This window comes from Carettochelys insculpta, chromosome 2 (genome assembly GCF_033958435.1).
Source record: "Carettochelys insculpta isolate YL-2023 chromosome 2, ASM3395843v1, whole genome shotgun sequence".
Lineage (NCBI taxonomy): Eukaryota > Metazoa > Chordata > Testudines > Carettochelyidae > Carettochelys > Carettochelys insculpta.
Window position 1 is genome coordinate 50,812,366 of NC_134138.1, and position 19,400 is coordinate 50,831,765.

Below are 19,400 nucleotides of genomic sequence, written 5' to 3' on the forward strand. Positions count from 1 at the left end.
TAGACGTTATTAATCGAAATAGACTATTTCGATGTCGCTACATCGAAATAAGCTATTTCGATGTAATGTGCACGTGTAGACGTAGCCAAAGCTATTTTTAAAGCCTCGCTGATTGCCATTGTGTCTTCATGTGCATTGGTGAATGTCCTTGTGTCTGGTTGTGTATAAGCCTTTCTCATGGCATCAGTCTCTGCAACGCAGTCTGGTATGAAATTATCCCCCTTTGATTTGCATGTATTATGGAGACTCTAGCATGCTTCAACCACAATAGGGACATTCGTTTGGAAAAGGTACAGATGGGTCAAAAGGCACCTGAATCTGGCTTTTAAACAGCCAAAGGCGCATTCCACCACCATTCTGCACTTACTTAGCCTGTAGTTGAAGTGCTCCTGGCTGTGGTCCAGGCTGCCTGTGTATGGCTTCATGAGCCAAGGGAGCAGAGGGTAAGCAGTGTCACATAGTATCACTATGGGCATCTCCATGTTGCCAATCTTGATTTTCTAGTCTGGAAAGAAAATCCCATCCTGGATCTTTCTCTACATACCTGAGTTTCTAAACATGCATGTGTCATGTATCTTATCCAACCATCCCTTGTAGATGTCGGTGAAATGATCTTTGTGATTCACCAATGCCTGCAACACCATGGAGAAGTACCCCTTGTGGCTTATGTATTCTTGAGGCCAGGTGGTCCGGGGCCATCATGGGGATATGCGTTCCATCCATCACCCCACCACAGTTAGGAAACCCCATGGCACCACTACGTGCTAGACATTTCCCAGAGTTATGGTCTTCTGCATCAGATGGTGACAGAATGTACTGGATACCTCCATCACCATGGCCCCCACTGTAGATCTGCCCACCCCAAATTGATTTCCCAGTGATTGGTAGCTGTCGAGCATTGCAAACTTCCACAGAGCAACTGCCACTCATTTGCAGGGAGGGCTAGCATTGGGGGAGGAATAGCTCAGTGGTTTGAGCACTGGCCTGTTAAATCCAGGGTTGTGAGTTCAGTCCTTGATGGGGCCATTTAGGGATCTGGAGCAAAAAGCGGGGGAAGGGATGGTGCTTGGTTCTGCCAAGAGGACAGGGAACAGGACCCTTCCAGCTCTATGAGATGCGTTTCTCTATATATCCTTGTGAAATGTCAAAGCAGGTCTTGTCCTGTCAGTTAAATTGGCCTCACACATGTAGAATTTCTGCAGCCCCTGCTGGTCATCCTAGACCTCCAAAACAATGTGGTCCCACCAGTGTGTGCTGGTTTCACATCTCCAGAAACAGCACTACACTGTAACCAATGCAGCCAGCAGCTTAGCACTCCTGGTATCTAGTTCTTCAATTTCATCATCCAAATCATCCTCAGCCAACTCACCCTCCCACTTACTTTGTCTAAATAACCTGTGACATTTCAGAAAGTTGGTATAACACACTGTGCAATGGCTATAAGCTCTTGAGGATCCATGCAGTCATGTGAGCCAGGGCAGGCTGTGGGAAAATGGCCCAAAAAGGATGCAAAATCACTTGGGCCAACCAATTGTTTTCCAGCAGGGGTGAATGTGGGTGCTCTGCACTCTGGGATGATACCAGGTACCCACAAGCACTTGTGGGGCATTTTTTCCCATAAGCCACTGGCACAAAAACCCAGAATTCAACAGGCACTTTGGGATAGGTACCCACAGTGCATTACTCATGCAGTCAAACGTAAGTCGGGTAATGGAGACACAGTAAGTTGACTTTCAGAACATTTGTGGAAAGTCAAATTTGACTTTTTAAATCTAGTGTGAAAAAGTTGACTTTATTAAATGTGACTTTCTTTTGTAGCTTAGACATAGCCTGACAGAATACTGCAAAAAAAGATACTTACAGACTGTTTGAACATCCAGATACTTATGGTTGCTTTGTTTGAAAATTGGGCTGAGATTATACCATAAACTGTAACAGGTAATGAATTCACCCTGATTTACTGGTTTTGTTATTTCCTGTACAATATGAAGAGGTAATTAGCAACTATATACGGTTCAATAAAACATCTAGAATGAATCAGGAAGTTACCAGCAGGTGGCATCACTGGCATAACAAATATATGCTACCTTGGGAAAAATAAGTTCTTACTTTTTATATGTGCTCTTTAAATTGCATTTTCAGTTTAAGATTTTTCTTATGATCACGGTGTAGTTCAGTGTTATTAAAAATGCTTTGGTATGTGATAGACTCTTTTTGTAGCAGGTACCATTCTTGTTTGCTTTGCCATCTCTTGGCCCTTGTGTGATGCTACATTTGTCCATAACAGTCGACCATTCCCAAATGCTGCAAAACATTCATTTTTTTCTTTCTCCAACTTCATTTCCACTCACTGTCTTTTATGGTGAGTCATGTTCATTCTGTAGAATGAACAACACCCTCCGATGCATAATTGTTCAGTAGGAAAATGTTTTACTAGGTTCAGTCCTAAATTGAGACCATCCTCTCTCTATGTATACTAGATTTTAAGTAAGTTGTTTCAAGAAACAAATGTTTATTATTTCTCCAAACCTTGTCCTGACAAAAAATCTGACCAGTTTATTTGTGTTTAGCTGAAGTTGGCCTTTTATTAATTTCTTTACTAGCTACAATTTCCTGTTTGGTCTCCCATGCCAAGACAAACTCAGTGGACCTGTAACAGAGAGGTAGCCATGTTAGTCTGTACTCCAACAAAACAAAGCAGCAGAAATGTAGCACTTTAAAGACTAACAAAATGATTTATTCGGTGATGAGTGTTTGTGGGACAGATCCACTTCATCAGATCAATTTCATTTCCAATATAGACTGACATTCATAATGCCACAGGCCCTTTGCACTGCTTCACTAATGTAAATGGCAAATAAAGTCAGTGGATTACACCAACAGGATACACCTCTTTCTAAAGAACAATAATGGGATGTTACAGCTATTAGTGAAGTGGCAAAGTCCAAGAATAAAGAAATGTGGTTATTCACTCTTACTAGATTAACGGGCCCAGCCATAGGCATAGAAGTGTAAGTTAGAGCAACCAGTAACTTGCTCCAACATATGCTAACCAGTTCCAGAATAAGTGAATGTAAAGGTAACCTTTTGTTCCTCACCATGGGTTTTCTCCCAAGTTGCTTCACAGAAAGACCTGAGAATAAGACTCATGATCCAGAAACTGATATTATAATTCTCCATATCTTCTAATGACGTGAGATTCATTTCCATACAAATTGTGCTGTTATCTGCATCATTCATTTTTTATGGACTCTTGAGGTATACTGCAGCATCACTACTTTGATGACTTAATCTGTCTTTCCTGTATAGTTCATTCCCAGGCAAAATAGCATCCCATTACATTTTGTCAGGCTAGAGGATAGTGATTCAAACATTAGCTCACAGGCTTACAGAAAATAAACTAAACATCCATGCTGTTGTTTAGCTAATGTTAATTTTATTCATGAAGTGTTAGTTTGTTAGAATTTTATTTTTATTTTTTTAATTTCAAAAACTATCAATGTTTAAGCATTTTTTTCAGTTTTTATCAATTTAAATTTTCTCAACTGTGGGGAAATAATGGAGGATTTGGAGGTCAGGCAATAATTATGTAATAATTAGACTAGATGTTGAGATTCAAAAGTTAAAGCTTTGTAGCTTAAAACAACAAGTGATGAATATTACCTGTCAAAAGACACAAAGCAATCATCTTTAAATCATTCTCAAAGTTCTCATAAGCATTTTTTCTTACTTTTTCAGTCTATAGATTCTGATGATTATCAGTGGATATTTTTGTCAGTCTGTGTTCATATAGTGGAATTGACATTTTCTGATGAACATTTGATCTTTCCAAACCTAATTAAGTATGTTTAAAGTACTCTCTGACTTCTACCTTTTTAGTGATGCACAGGGATGGAATCTGATCCCTTCAATTCACCAGTTCTCAAACTGAGGGAGGCCTACCAAGGAAGGAACAGAAATGTGTCAAGAAAGGCCTGAGCTGTGATTTTTTAAAGAGCTGTGACAGTCAGCCCTGGATGGCAGGGGCTAGAACAGAATGGCTGTGCAGAATGGGAGGCGCAGGGATAAAAGGGACAGCTGATGCCTCACCACCCTGTGCTTGATAGCCAAAGCCCCACCATCACAGCTCAGGATCCCCTTTCAATCCCTCATAGTGAGGCAGCCCAGGCTTGGGCTCTCCTTCCCCACCCCCAAGTCTCTCACCTCAAGTCAGTGAGGCTCTGGCTGTCAGCCCCAGGCTTGCAGTGGGGCACTATGTCTGCTGTGAAAACTGATATTGACAAATCTCTTTTCACATCATCACACTTCTGTGCTGTTGCTGGTGCAGGACTGTCTTTAGATCAAGTTGCACAGCCAGCAGCTGCTGCTATCCACCCTACCTTCAGAGCTGCATGGTGGGATATATGTACTTATGGGGGGAGGAAGAAATTAAATAATTACAGACTGAAAGAAGGAGAGCCCAATCAACTAAGTTCAAGAACCACTGCTTCTTCTTCGAGTGTCCCCGTGGGTGCTCCACATTAGGTGTCGGGCTCGCCCGGCGCCGCAGATCGGATCTTCCAAGCAGTTTCTGCCGGACCGCACATGCGCCGGTGCGCGCCACTCCCCCGCGCGCTCCCGGCCACGTGCGCGATCTGGTCCCCGCCAGTTCCTCTTAACCGCCGTCGGCTGCAGACGGAATCCGAACTAGGCTAAGGCCAAGTAGCGTATTCAATGGCTTTAACTGTTTTTTCTTTAAAGTTTTTCAAGTACTTAGGCTACTGCAAGTTAGCCGGTTGTTATTTTTCAAAAAAAAAACAACAAACAAACTACAAGCGGGACAGCTTCAATCCAGTCCCAGTAACAAGCACTGGAGGCCAGGAGCATAGGGCCATCAGCCCTCCTGCTGCAGCAGGCCATCAGAAGGGGAAAACAGCACAGAGAAGGTGCTAAGTACCCGTTAAACAACTGAAAGACTCACCAACAATGTCCTCTTCAGGATTTAAAAAATGTGAGTCCTGCCGAGAGGGGATGCCAGCGTCTGATGGGCACAGTCTATGCATAAGGTGCCTTGGGGAGTCCCATGTTGCACAGAAATGCTCCTTCTGTGCTAAATTAACAGCCAGAGCAAGGAGAGACAGGGAGATGCGGCTTGAAATGCTGCTTTTCGACAAGGCCCTCCAGCCAGACGTGCCGGAGCGGCCGCAGCAGGAGGGACCCTCCGGGGCCCATAAAAGGAAAGCTGCCTCCCTCACCCCATCAGCGCAAAAACGGAGGAAAGTCTCCCCAGCCCGATCCCTGCCGGCAACAATAGCGAGCGGGACGGGAGGAGCGAGCAGCCCCCAGCCGCAGCAACAGCTGATCGGCGGCGGCACGGAGAGCCACGTGGAAGCGGCTCAGCCTCCGATAATCAGCCAGCCGCCCCGCACCGCAGGCAGGGCGGTGGCTAAACAAGCGCCGGTACCGGCGGCACCGCAGGCAGTGGCACCGACCCCCGGGGAACCGGCGGTGCAGAGCGCGCAGGCACGCAGCCTGCAGGCACCGGAGGACACCGCACGTGCGGCACCGCCCTCGAGCGTGCCGAGCTCAGTGCGGACGGGGCCGGGATCCCCTGTACGTCAGGGGGCGGAGTTACCTCCTCAAGGGAGGGGGAAGGCTGCACACAAGAGGAGGCATTGCAGCCCCTCTCCGCACAGGGCTGTGGAGTTGCTTTCTCACAGCCCTCCGCTTATGTTGCAGACTCCAACCAGAAGGCAGGGGTCCCCCCTAGCCTACCCGGAGCCCCCTTCTCCATTTTTTGCAACCAGCCTCACCCTGGCTGGGACCACCTTCACCCTTCCTGGGGTTTGAACCGCTGGACTATTATGCAAAATCGCTCTCTCCAGCCCTCCCCCAGACGCAGAGGGTATGCACCAAGGGAGTGGTCTAGGTCACCTGCCCAAGAACAGTGCCTATACTGCCATGGTCGCCCCTACCACGCGGGGCATAGACACCATCGGCTATCTACTAGGGAAAGATCCCCACAAACGATCTCGTACCCCCGAGGGCAATTGCAACCGGGGACAGAGACTCAAGCATCTCAGGGGGGACTGGTTATGGAACCCCGAGATTTTCCCTCGCAAACCTCTAGTGAGAGGGTGTACCATCACCAGCAGGAACCGGAAGGGTCCAGAGAGACGTACCCCAGCGGTTCCTCGCTCTCCTCCCCAGATGAGGCTACGGCCCCGGGGGACGTCCATCCTCCGGACGATCTCAAACAGTTCCAAGAGCTGTTTTATGAGGGTGGCCTTCACGCAAGGCATCCAGACAGCTAAGGTGCAAGAAAAACACCATAAGCTCCTCAAAAATCTGAGACCTCCGGCCTCCTCCAAAATAGCAATACCGCTTGATGACGCAATCTTGGAGCCTGCCACTATGATATGGCAGACTCCTGCGACTATTCCGCCTGTCCACAAGAGAGCGGGAAAAAAAAAAAAAAAAAAAAAACTTCGTGCCAACAAAGGGCACGGAGTTCCTGTTCAGCCACCCACAACCAAATTCCTTGGTGGTGGAGTCGTCGCAATGTGGGGGAACAGACAAACATGCCAAAAAGCTAGAGCTGTTGGGCAGAAAGGTCTACTCCTCCTCCACTCTACTGTTGCGAATGGCAAATTACGCAGCGCATCTAGCGAACCATAATTTCGACAACCACATTAGGTTAACCTCCCTCATGGACTCGCTTCCAGAGGGCAAGAAACCAGTGCTCAAGGCCATCATGCAAGAAGGCTACGCGGCCTCGAGGACGGGAGTTCAGATCGCCCTGGATGTTGCGGACACAGCAGCACGCTCCACAGCTACGGCAGTGGTGATGCTAAGGGAGTCCTGGCTCCAGACTCCGGGTATACCGAGGGCCTGCAGACAGAGATAGTCGATCTTCCCTTCGACTCGCAGAAGCTGTTTGCTGAATTAACTGACTCGGTCCTTCATTCCAGTAAAGATTTAAGAGCCACACTTAGGACCCTGGGATTTATACCCCTCCATACAGAAAGAAAAAGTACTACCCTCAACAAAGATGGTACCAGTACCAGCAACAGCGTCCCCAGTACCACAGGGGTTACGAGCAAGGGCGACATCAACAGCACCAGCAGTACAGAACTCCCAGGCGTCGTTCCCAACACAGCCGTGCGTCCTCGGGGCAGGGCCAAAGGCCACAAGTTTGACACACAGATCCAGGGCTGCGCCATCACTACCATCGCAAGGTCATCCGAAGCGGTTATTCCACCATCGCCTCCGACCATTCTATAACCAGTGGCAAAGGATCACCACAGACAAATGGGTGCTGGAGATCATAGCCACGGGGTACGCCATCCCCTTCCAGTCGCTCCCACCGCCATGACCTCCACCCAGGCCCCACCTCCAGGAGGCCTCCCACGTAGCGAGGCTCAAGCAGGAGGTAGACCATCTCATGCTCATAGGGGCAGTGGAAAGAGTGCCGGAGCAACTGCAAGGGAGAGGGTTCTACTCGAGGTACTTCCTCACGGGGAAAAAGACAGGAGGCAGGAGGTCCATCTTAGATTTTCGAGGCCTCAACCGGTACCTGCACAAGCAACGCTTTTGGATGATCACAATCGCCTCCATCCTTACGGCACTAGACGATGGAGATTGGTTCGCAGCCCTCGACTTATAAGACGCGTATTTTCACATAACTATTCATCCGGCTCACCTATGATTCCTCTGGTTTTTCATGGTAGGCAAAGAACATTTTCAATACAAGGTCCTACCGTTTGGCCTCTCCTCGGCCCCCAGAGTCTTCACCAAGCCCTTGGCAGTGGTGTCAGCCTACCTGCACAGACAGGGGGTATTTATATTCCAGTATCCGGATGACTGCCTACTCACAGGGGCCTCGAAGGAGGAGGTACTACGCATGATATGCGTCACAGCAGGCACGTTCTCTTCGCTCGGCCTGGTTATCAATCTGACAAAATCAAAGATAGACCCCACACAGGACATAGAGTTCGTAGGGGCACGCATAAATTCTATTACAGCGAGGGCGTATCTACCAGAGACTCGCTTTCGGGCCGTCGGCTCCCTCGTGCAAGTCTTCACCTTCAGCCCTACGGTGCTGGTTCTGACGTGCTTACAGCTGCTGGGCCACATGGCAGCAGCGACGTTCGTAGAACAGAACGCCAGGTTACACATGCGCAGCATGCAGCACTGGCTGGCGAGCGTATACAACCCGGCAGCACACACTGTTCACAGGGTGGCGTCGCCCACAACAGAGGTGCGCAAATCCCTGCAATGGTGGGTAAACCCCGAGAACCTGCTAACAGGGGTACCCTTCCACCAACCACACATATTGGTTTTTCTTACTACAGATGCCTCCCTCATAGGGTGGGGAGCACACATGGGCGAAGAGGTGACGCAAGGGCTGTGGTCCTCCACGGAGCAGTCACTGCACACAAATATACTGGAGCTCAGAGCAGTGTTCAACGGCTGCAGACACTTTCGAGACCATATAAAAGGCAAAGTAGTCGGGATCAGTATAGACAATACCTCCACCATATTTTATATAAATCGGCAAGGAGGAGCTCGGTCCCGTGCCTTATGTGCAGAAGCAGTCCGGTCATGAAACTGCTGCATCGCCAACAATATAACCTTGAAAGCCTCGTACTTCCCAGGCGCTCACAATGTGAAGGCAGACCAGCTGAGCAGGCGTTTCGCACTCACGCACGAGTGGCAGATCCGTCCCGATCTGCTGCAACCGATTTTTCATGCATGGGGTTTTTCCCCAGATAGACCTGTTTGCTACTCAGCACAACAAGAAGTGCCCACGATTCTGCTCCAGGGCAGGACTGGGATGGGGGTCCCTGAGGGACGCCTTTGCGATCTCATGGAGGGGCCCCCTGCTTTACGCTTTCCCTCCCACAGTGCTCATCCACAAAGTGTTGCAGAAAGCCAGGAGGGAAGGAGCCTGAATGATCCCGATAGTCCCAACGTGGGATCGACAGCAATGGTTCCCCCTACTCCTGCACATGTCGGACCGGCCACCGATGCCCCTTCCGGTGGCGCCGGATCTGCTCACGCAAGCCCAGGGGTCCATAGTGCATCCGCACCCCCAAGGCCTGTGACTACAAACGTGGTTAATCCATGGCTCAGCTCCCTAGAGAGCACATGTACGGAGGAAGTGCAGCAAGTCCTAGAAAGTAGCAGGAGGACTTCCACCAGGAAGACCTACAAGCAGAAATGGACTCGCTTTACGGCATGGTGTTCTACCAAACAGCTAGCCCCCCTTTCGGTGCCTATGGCTGTGATATTAGAGTATTTACTGGACCTCAAGAGAGGAGGACTCTCGCTATCCTCGTTTAAGGTCCACCTTGCCGCCTTTTTGGCATTCAGACACGGAGAGACAGGGCACATGGTGTTCGCCCATCCCATGGTTACCAGGTTCCTTAAAGGGCTGGTAAACCTATACCCCCCTCGGAAACCGCTTCCACCTTCGTGGAACTTGGACCTGGTGCTTAATGCGAAAAGGGGACCACCGTTCGAGCCTTTGGCCACGGTTTCCCTCTGCCTCCTTATGATAAAGACGACCTTTCTTCTCGCAATCACGTCAGCTCGCAGGGTGAGCGAGCTTGCGGCAGTTATGGCAACGCCACCCTGCGCTGTTTTTTCCAAGGAGGCGGTAAACATATGGCTGCATCCAGCCTTTGTTCCTAAAGTTTCTTTCTGAGTTTCATACTAACGAACCTATTGTTTACCCTCGTTTTATCCAAAGCCTCATAACTCTAACAAAGAGGTGCGCCTACACCTCCTGGACGTGAGGAGGCGCTAGCTTTCTATATAGACAGGACCAAGTCCTTCCAGAGAACGGATAGATTCCTAGTCTCTATCGCTCCCAAATCAAAAGGAGAATGTCTCTCTTCGCAGAGAATCTCGAAGCACATCGTATCTTGCATAAAAATGTGCTACAAACTCAAAAAGACTCCTTTCCTGGCCATGCCCAGGGCTCATTCCACTAGGGCGGTGGCAGCATCAACAGCCCTTTTTCAAGGGCGTTGCGCTAAAAGACATTTGCAGAGTGGCGACCTGGTCATCTTGTGACACCTTCGCCAAACATTACGCCCTTCACAGGGTATTCCAAGAGGATACCCGTCTCTCGACAGCGGTCCTCTCGGGGACAAGCTGCACATAATCCGATTACCCACCTCCTATCTTGGGTTACTGCTGGGTAGTCACCTAATGTGGAGCACCCACGGGGACACTCGAAGAAGAAAGAAAGGTTACTCACCGTAGTAACGGTGGTTCTTCGAGATGTGTCCCCGTGGGTGCTCCACTACCCACCCATCCTCCCCGCTCCGGATCTCTGTTTAGTGTTTTGCAGGAGCATCCAAGGCGGTTGGTCAAGGAACTGGTGGGGACCGGATCGCGCACGTGGCCGGGAGCGCGCGGGGGAGTGGCGCGCACCGGCGCATGCGCGGTCCGGCAGAAACTGCGTGGAAGATCCGATCTGCGGCGCCGGGCGAGCCCGACACCTAATGTGGAGCACCCACGGGGACACATCTCGAAGAACCACCGTTACTACGGTGAATAACCTTTCTTTTAATTAATTCTAATAATAGGAAAAGGAAACAAAAATACTTTTAGACTAGCATTATGCCTTTGTTTGTTTATATACTACTTAGATTGTAAGCTCTATGGGGCAGAGACATCTTGTTTTGTGTTTGTGTAGCTCCTAGCTCAGTGGGTCCTTATCAGTGAGTGTGGCCCTGAGGCAGTATGGTAATACGAATATAAGCACAGCCATACTGGGTTAGACCAAAGGTCTATCTAGCCCATTACTCCATCTTCTGACAGCAGCCCATGCCAGGTGCCCCAAAGGGAATGAACAGGACAGGTAATCATCAAGTGCACCATCTCGTTGCCCATTCCCAGCTTCCGGCAAAGAGGCTAGTGACACCATCCCTGCCCATTTGGGCTAACAGCCATTTATGGAACCATCCTCTATGAATCTATCTAGTTCTTTTTTTAACTCTGTTATGGTCTTGATCATCAAAACATCCCCTGGCAGAATGTTCCCCAATTTGACTGTGCACTGTGTGGAGAAATACTTCCTTCTCTTTCTTTTAAATCTATGCTGCCTATTAATTTTATTTGGTGACCCCTAATTCTGATGTTATGAGAAATAAATACCACTTCTTTATTTACCTTTACCACATCAGTCATGATTTTATAGACCTGTGTCATATCCCTCTTAGTCGTCTCTTTTGCAAGGTGAAATGTCCCAATCTTATTAATTGTTACTCATATGGAAGCTGTTCTATCCACCTAGTTATTTGTGTTGCCTTTTTTGAATATTTTCTAATTCCAATATATAATTTTTGAGAGGGGTCACCACATCAGCAGGCAGCATTCAAGATGTGGACGTACTATGGATAAATACTGAGGCAATGTATTTTCTGTCTTATTTATCCCTTTCTTAAGGACTTCCATAATACTGGTTTGTTTGTTTTTTGACTGTTGCTGCATATTGAGCGGATCTTGTCAGAGAACTATCAACTATGACTCCAAGATCTCTCTTTTGGGTGGTAATATCTAATATAGACCACTTCAATTGGTATGTGTAGTAGGTATCTTGTTTTTCAGTGTGCAGATATTTTTTTTAATTACCCTCTCTTACAGAAGACAAAGTGGGGCCAATACTATATACTGGCTAATTCAGCACTTGACTGATTTTTTTCCAATTATTCAAAATATATATTTTTAATATTGTCCACCTCTACAGCTGTGTACACTTTACCTCATTAAATTACTAGAACATTTGAGAAGTATCAAAGGGTTAGCTGTGTTAGTGTGTATCCGCAAAATCAAGGAGACGTCCTGTGGTACCTTGTAGACTAACAGATTTATCAGCGCGTAAGCTTTCATGAGCAAAGACCCATTTCGTCAGATGCATGTCGTGCACGCAACATTTAATATGTTTTGAATTCTCCCTCTGATTCCTATAGTTCTGCCTCAACATTGTCCTTGTGTGTGTTCTCCAGTAGAAGAGAAGATGGTTCATGTGTCCATGAATGGAAAAGGAGATGGTACATGAGATGGTCTCTCTTATTAACATGTGGTCCATCCCACACTGGAAATTCATTCAAAGAAACATTCATAACTTAGCAGAAAACAGAACATGCCACAATGGTAATAACTCGTCGTCTTCTTCCTGGACTGAGCTGTCCATCAATGGATCTCATCTTCAGTGACACCATTGGTGAGTGACGAAACCAATCCTTGATGGTCAGAGCCAATTACAGATAAGAAAAGCTGTCACTTAAAAATCTGCCAACTACAAGCATTGTATGTTCTTTTCAGATCCTATGCTTTTCTTGTAATGCCTGGATACACTGACTCTCAAAGCAGTTAAGAGCTTGTACAGTAGTTTGCCTCCAATCTGTCCTGAATTAGAGTTTCCAAATCATTGGGAGATATGCCACATGACTTTACATTGGCCTTTAAGGTGTCTTTATAGCGCTTATACTGACCACCGATGGGGCGCTTTCCATGAGCAAGCTGGCCATAGAAGATAATCTTTGGTATACATGTATCATCCATCCTCATAATGTGACCAATTCAGCAAAACTGTCTGTTCATAAGCATTGCTACCATGCCCATGACACCATACAGCTTAATAACTTCCATGTTAGGAATTTTGTCCCACCAATTCACATAGGCAGTCTTCCTCAGACAGCATATATGGAACTGATTGAGTTTCAAAATATGGTGGTGATATATTGTCCATGACTCTGAGCCACGCTGCAGGATATTCAGGACAACTGGCTGATAAACTGCTACTTTGGCATGGAGTTTAATACTATGGTCATTCCATAGCCATTTGGTCAGTTTTCCAAAGGTAATTCCAAAGGCTTTTGCTAATTGAGCAGAGACATAATGATCCACATTTATACTAAAGGACAGTACACTTCCAAGATAGCAGAACTTGTGAATGGCCTTAAGGACTATACCAGCAGCAGTGATCACTGGAGTGCTGGGCTCTTTCCAAGCAGGCTGACACGTAACTTCTGTCTTTTTGAGGCTCACGGTAGCTACATCTACACATGAATGCTACATCGAAATAAGCTATTTCAATGAATAGCGTCTACATGTCCTCCAGGGCTGGTGCCGTCGACGTTCAACGTCAACGTTGGGCAGCACCACATCGAAGTAGGCGCTGCAGGGGAGTGTCTATACACCAAAGCGGCACACGTCGAAATAAGGGTGCCAGGAACAGCTGCAGACAGGGTCACAGGGCGGACTAGCACTTCCAGGGCAACAGCTAGCTGCTCCCTTAACGGGCCCCTCCCAGACACACTCAGCCTGCACAGCACGCGGTCTGCAGAGCCATAGGCACGCACACCTCGGCGAAGCAGCTATGGACCCCCAGCAGCAGCAGCAGCAGCAGCCAGAGGCAGCTGATCACCTTTTATTTGTGGAAGAGGAGCTGCCCCCAGAGGAGGAGGAAGCAACCCCAGACCCTGCTGTCCTCCGCCCCCCCCCGCCCCCCCGCCGCTGGCTGTGGAGCTACCCCATGAGCACCAACTGGAGGGAGCGGCTGGTTCTCGGCGAGTGGGACAACAACCGCTGGCTCCAGAACTTTCGCATGAGCCGGCAGACATTCCTGGAGCTCTGCCAGTGGCTCACCCCCACAATGAGGCACCAGGACACCACCATGCGGTGTGCCCTCAGCGTGGAGAAACGAGTCAGCATCGCTGTCTGGAAGCTGGCCACTCCAGACAGCTACCGATCCGTGGGCCAGCAGTTTGGAGTTGGCAAGGCCACCGTCGGGGCTGTCCTCATGGAGGTAAGAGGACCCACGGGGAGGGGGAGGCAGCCCTAGCCGGGGAGGGGAGCCTTGGGGCGGGAGGGCCAGACACACCCTGCACACCCCTCATTGGTGCTCTCCCATGTCCTTCCCCTGCAGGTCGTCTGCGCCATCAACACCCTGCTCCTCCACACGCTCGTGTGGCTTGGAGATCCGGATGCTGCCATCGTGGGGTTTGCCACCCTGGGCTTCCCAAATTGCTTTGGGGCTCTGGATGGGACCCATATCCCCATCCAAGCTCTGGAGCACAGCTTTCAGAGCTTCCTGAACAGGAAGGGCTACCATTCGGTGGTCCTCCAGGCTTTGGTGGACAGCCGGGGCTGCTTCCTGGACGTTTATGTTGGCTGGCCTGGCAGCACCCACGACGCCCGGGTATTCAGGAATTCGGGCCTGTGCCGCTGGGTGGAGGCAGGGACCTACATCCCCCAGCACGAGATCCCTGTGGGGGACACCACGATGCCCCTCTGCGTTGTCACAGACGCAGCGTACCACCTCCGGCCCTGGCTCATGCACCCTTACACGGGCCATCTCACAGCCAGCCAGGAGCACTTCAACATGTGCCTGAACCATGCGCACCAGGTGGTTGAGTGCACTTTTGGCCGCCTCAAAGGGCACTGGAGGTGTCTCCTCATCCGCCTTGATGCGGGCCCCAGCAACATCCCCCAGATTGTGGGCACCTGCAGCGCACTCCACAACCTGGTGGAGAGCAAGGGGGAGGCCTTCTTTCAGGGCTGGGCTGTGGAGGCTGGCAGGGCTGACGTGCAGCCACCCGCTGCCCCCAGTCACCAGGTGGACCCCGAGGGGACCCGAGTCTGGGAGGCCCTGCGGGCCCATTTTGACCAGGCCGCGGGGTGAACACTGGCAGGCCCCCCACTGCACCCCCCCCATTCTCCACAACACTCCCTGCCCCTACGCCCACACCACAGAGCACCCAAGAGCACACTCCCCCCACTTTTCTTGCAAATAAAAATAGACCTGTTGTTCTTGAAACCACAAAACGGTGAATTCTCTTATTATTACTACAAATATATATATATTATATGATAAATAGTGGAACACAAGGAAGGGGAGAACTATTTACATGGGGGGGCAGGTATCATAAAATAACAGGGGTCTAATACAAACTATATACAAAATAATGGGAATATGTACAAAGGGGGGGGGCCACATCCTGGGCCTCACACCCCCTACTGTCCAGCGCTTGGGGTTGGTGGGCGTGACCCTCACCTCAGCCTCAGCCCTGGCCGAGGCTGGCTGGGGGCCGGACGAACCGGCAGATACGGCTGGCAGGTGTCAGCAGGCCTCAGGTCCCCCTCGGCGGAAGGCCCCTCGGTGGCAGACGGCGGTGGGACGGCGGGTGGAGCAGCGGGTGGAGCGGAGGGTGGAGCGGGCAGAGCGGTGGGCGGCGCGGCATGGGGGGCCAGGTAGTCTGCTATGCGCTCAAAAGTGTGCATAAAGGCCCCCATGCCTCCTGGTGCCAGGCCAGCGCCCGCTCCTGCAGTTGCAGGTGCCGCTCGTTCACCCGCAGGCGCTGCTCCAATATCTCCAGCTGTCACCGGAGGGTCGCCAGCAGCTGGGGGTCCGTCACCGTCCGGTGGTGGTGCTGGGTCCACTGTCGTCCCCGCCCTGGGGTTGGTCGGTGCTCCACCGAGGGGTGGCCTGCAGTGATGGCCCCGGTGGGCTCTCCGGATCCACTGACACCTCGCCAGCACTCTCCAGGCCCTCTGATGGTGCAGCTGCAGAACACGGGGGGAAGAAGAGTGGAGACAGCTGTTAGTGTGGCCCCCGAGCCGTGGCCCTTGTCCCCCCACCCCTCTGCTGCTGGTTCCCCATCCCTGTGAGATGCTGTTGCTGCTGATGGGTGTCCCACCCCTTCCCACCGGGGGACCCTAGGTTCCGCTCCCCCCATCCCCAGGGATGGGGCATGGCACTGTCCTGCTGGGGGGGCAGGGGCTAATGCACTCTTCTGAGGGACATGCCACTGCTGTCCTTGGGGCCATGGTCATCTGGGCATGTGGAGGGCCCTGGTCATGTCTGTTGTCCCCGCTTCTCAACCCCCGGGGTGTGCACCGGGGGAGGTACATACCTGACAGTCCGCTCCCACGGTCGGGGGACACCCTCTGGGCGGACGCCCTGCTGGAGCTCCGGGATGGCAGCGCGATGTGGAGCCCCCCATCGCTGGAGGATTCCCCCTCCTCCTCCTCCTCCTCTGGCATCCCAGGGGTGGGCTCCGGGGGGGGCCCCTGGGTTGCGGGGCTTGCCTCCGGAGCGGACTCCGCGTCCGGGGCCTGCTGAGGCTCGTCGGCCGAGGTGTCAAGAGTGGCTGGCGGGGAGGAGGTGTGCCAGGGGTCCAGGATTTCCCTGAGCTCCCTGTAAAAGGGGCAAGTGGTGGGGGTGGACCCAGATCGGCTGGCCGCATCCCGGGCCCGGGCGTAACCCTGCCACAGCTCCTTGACTTTACTCCTGACATGGTCAGGAGTGCGGGCAGGGTGACCCCAGGCGGCCAGGCCCTCGGCTAGCCGAGCGAGCGCATCCGCGTTCTGCCTCTTGCTCCCCATTACCTGGAGCACCTCCTCCTCGCTCCAGAGCCCGAGCAGTTCCCGGATCTCGGCCTCCGTCCAGGAGGGGGCCCGCTGCCTCTTCCAGGGCTGGCTGCCAGGCTGGGAGCCCTGGCTCCCCTTGGGGGGGGGGTGCCCTGGGGGCGCTTGGGGGGCTGGCGGGCAGCCATCGCAGTGGGAGGGGTGTCTTTGGGCTGCAGGGAGGCATGCAGGCTGGCCACGTGTTACTGCTGCCACCTGCACGCTCTCTCAGGTTCCTGCACAGGAAGGCAGGGGGCGGGGAGCTTTAAGGGGCTGCTCCACGCGGCAACCATAGAGCTCAGGGGCTGGAGAGAGCGTCTCTCAACCCCTCAGCTGATGGCCGCCATGGCAGACCCCACTATTTCAATGTTGTGTGACGCAGATCGGCTACACATGCCCTACTTCGATGTTCAGCGTCGAAGTAGGGCACTATTCCCATCTCCTGAGGGGGATAGCGACTTCAACGTCTCGCCACCTTACGTTGATGTCAACTTCGAAATAGTGCTCGCCACGTGTAGACGTGGCAGGCGCTATTTCGAAGTTGGAGCGGCTACTTCGAAGTAGCCAGCACGTGTAGACGCGGCTTGTGAGTCCAAAGTGGTGAGCAGAAGTGACAAAGTGATCTAAAAGCTCCTGTGCATCCTTCACTGAATGAGCCAACAATGCACAGTCATCAGCAAACAGAAGGTCATAGATAGTTGTAGTAACCGCTTTTGTGCGAGCCTGAAATCTCTGGAGATTGAAAATACACCCATCTGTTCGGAATTGAATAGGTATGCCCAATGGGCATTCCTTAAAAACAACTAACAGCATCATTGAAAAGTACATTTTTTAAAGGTAATAACTGCGCTCCTGCCAAATTCATGGCTCTGAAAAACACATTCCAGACCAGGAAATCTGGTCTCCTCCTATGAAATCTTTCCTATTGTGTGCTTTCACCCTATACTATATAGATTTCATGGAAGAGACCAGCGTTTCTCAAATTGGGGGTCCTGATCCAAAAAGGAGTTCCGGTGGGCTCATTATATTGCTACCCTTACTTCTGCACTGACTTCGGAGCTGGGTAGCTGGAGACCAATGATTATTGGCCTGGCAACCAGCTCTGAAGGCAGTGTCCCACCAGCAGCAGCACAGAAATAAAGGTAGCAGTACCATACCATATCTTGTTACTTCTGCTCTGCTGCTGGTGGCGGATCTACAGAGCTACTGCCAGTCGCAGGATAGATATAAGGGTCACAGTACTGCAACCTCCCTGACAATAAGCTTTTGACCCCCAAACTCCTTGTCAGGTCAGGACCAATACAAGTACAACATTGTGAAATTACAGATTAAATAGCTGCAGTAATGAAATTTATGATTTTTAAAATGTTATGATTATGAAATTGACCAATATGGATTGTGAATTTGGTAGGGGCCTAGTAATATATCATACTTACTGCAAACATCCAGTCTGAGTAGAAGCAGATTCCACGTACTGTTTCAGAGCGAGTCGGAATTCTTCTAATTCTTCCTCTAGCACAGACATTTGACGCTGAACAATCATTATGTGCTGATAAAGATATTACAGCATTCATTGTCATGTGCTTCCTATCAATTCCTCATATTTTAAACTAAGAAAATACTCAGGTTCCCAATTTCAGAAATCTTTGACCAGAATTCCATTACCGAGCACCTCAGTTCGCATCAGCTTCATTCAAGTTGAGTATCCTCAAATCCACGATATTGAGTATATCCAACTTCATTTAACCAAATTAAAATGTAAATGCAACATTCAGACTGGGTGATCTGGTGCAACACAGAGAATTTAAGAAAATACTGATTGTACAGGAATCTTAAGGGGCTACTTTCAGTTTCAGTTTGTCCCCAGATTTAGCTTTCGTAAATACAAGCTTTTATAAAATGTGAGATCACCAGCAATGATTCTATCATGTAACTGCCCCTCCCCACTATCCTCCTCCAATATTCCACTGCAGGCTTTGCAGTCCATTTTTTCAGTCCTCTGCAACCTTAGAGTAAACTAATCTACATATTATACAGGTGTTATTTTTGCACTACGTGAGGCTACTGCTCAAGTGGGGCACCTAAAATCTATGGCCACTTTTGAAAATGTGTGTGATTTGTCCAAAGCCTATATCAGAGTTTCTACTGTTTATAACTGTTATTTCATAAAAAAGTCAAACTCATTTCAATGGATGAATCAATACGCAAGTGGATGTGCAAGTTGCACCTAAGTCTCACTGGTAAGCTTCCCTCTGTACGATCTCATGAGCAAGCTATCCAGAATTAATAGTCTTTGATGTTTTCTTATTAATGTTTTTCTTGTTTGATTCTAGTAAGGGCCATCATGAACTGTCTTTTTTCATGCATATTTGATTTAAGGTTTAACCTTGGTATCAACACCAATTTATTTAGGTTATTAGCATACAGACCAGCTTGTAATTTCATTTCGGGATATGTTCTTAGTTTCTTTGATTTTACGATTCACTAACTCTGTTCATTATCTCTAAATAATGGGTATTTTGTTGTGCCTTCCCAGTCTGGCGATAGTTTCCCTTCCCAGAAAAGCTCTTTTAAGTTTTGTTATTATCTCTTGTGCATTGGGTCTCTGATGCAATACAATAGACACTTATTAGCTGAAAAATGAGTTTGGCTATTTCAAAGAAGCGGCAGTTGGATACAATCTAAACAACATAAATAAACACTTACAGATTTTGTGTTTCCTTCCAAAACTACTTCTTCCTGTGGCTCAAGCTTCAGATCCTGTGTAAAAAAAATGCAGGTATAAACACAAAAGATAAGCTGTGAACAGTGTTCTAGATTTGATTGTTTTTGTGATAGACTGGGCCATTCCAAATCAGATTCTGCTATAGGCCAATTTAGAATGAAGTTTGAACTAAGGTCTTTCTGCTTATTTATTAATCGTTAATTTGACACACAGATTGTTTACAGAACCTCATCCATTTCAGTGACTATATGAGAGCTACAGGCTGGATCAA

The 19,400-nt window shown here is 49.7% G+C and overlaps 1 protein-coding gene across 1 annotated transcript in view; it reads right to left on the reverse strand.

The window, feature by feature from the left end:
* Positions 1-19,400, reverse strand: part of NECAB1 (N-terminal EF-hand calcium binding protein 1) — a 74,767-nt gene that overhangs the window by 8,586 nt on the left and 46,781 nt on the right. Inside the window, exons 6-7 of the mRNA XM_074986966.1 lie at positions 19,111-19,164; positions 17,841-17,953 (exon numbers count right to left, since the gene is read on the reverse strand). Of these exons, the coding sequence (XP_074843067.1) occupies positions 17,841-17,953; positions 19,111-19,164 (167 nt within the window). The remainder of the gene's footprint in view (positions 1-17,840; positions 17,954-19,110; positions 19,165-19,400) is intronic.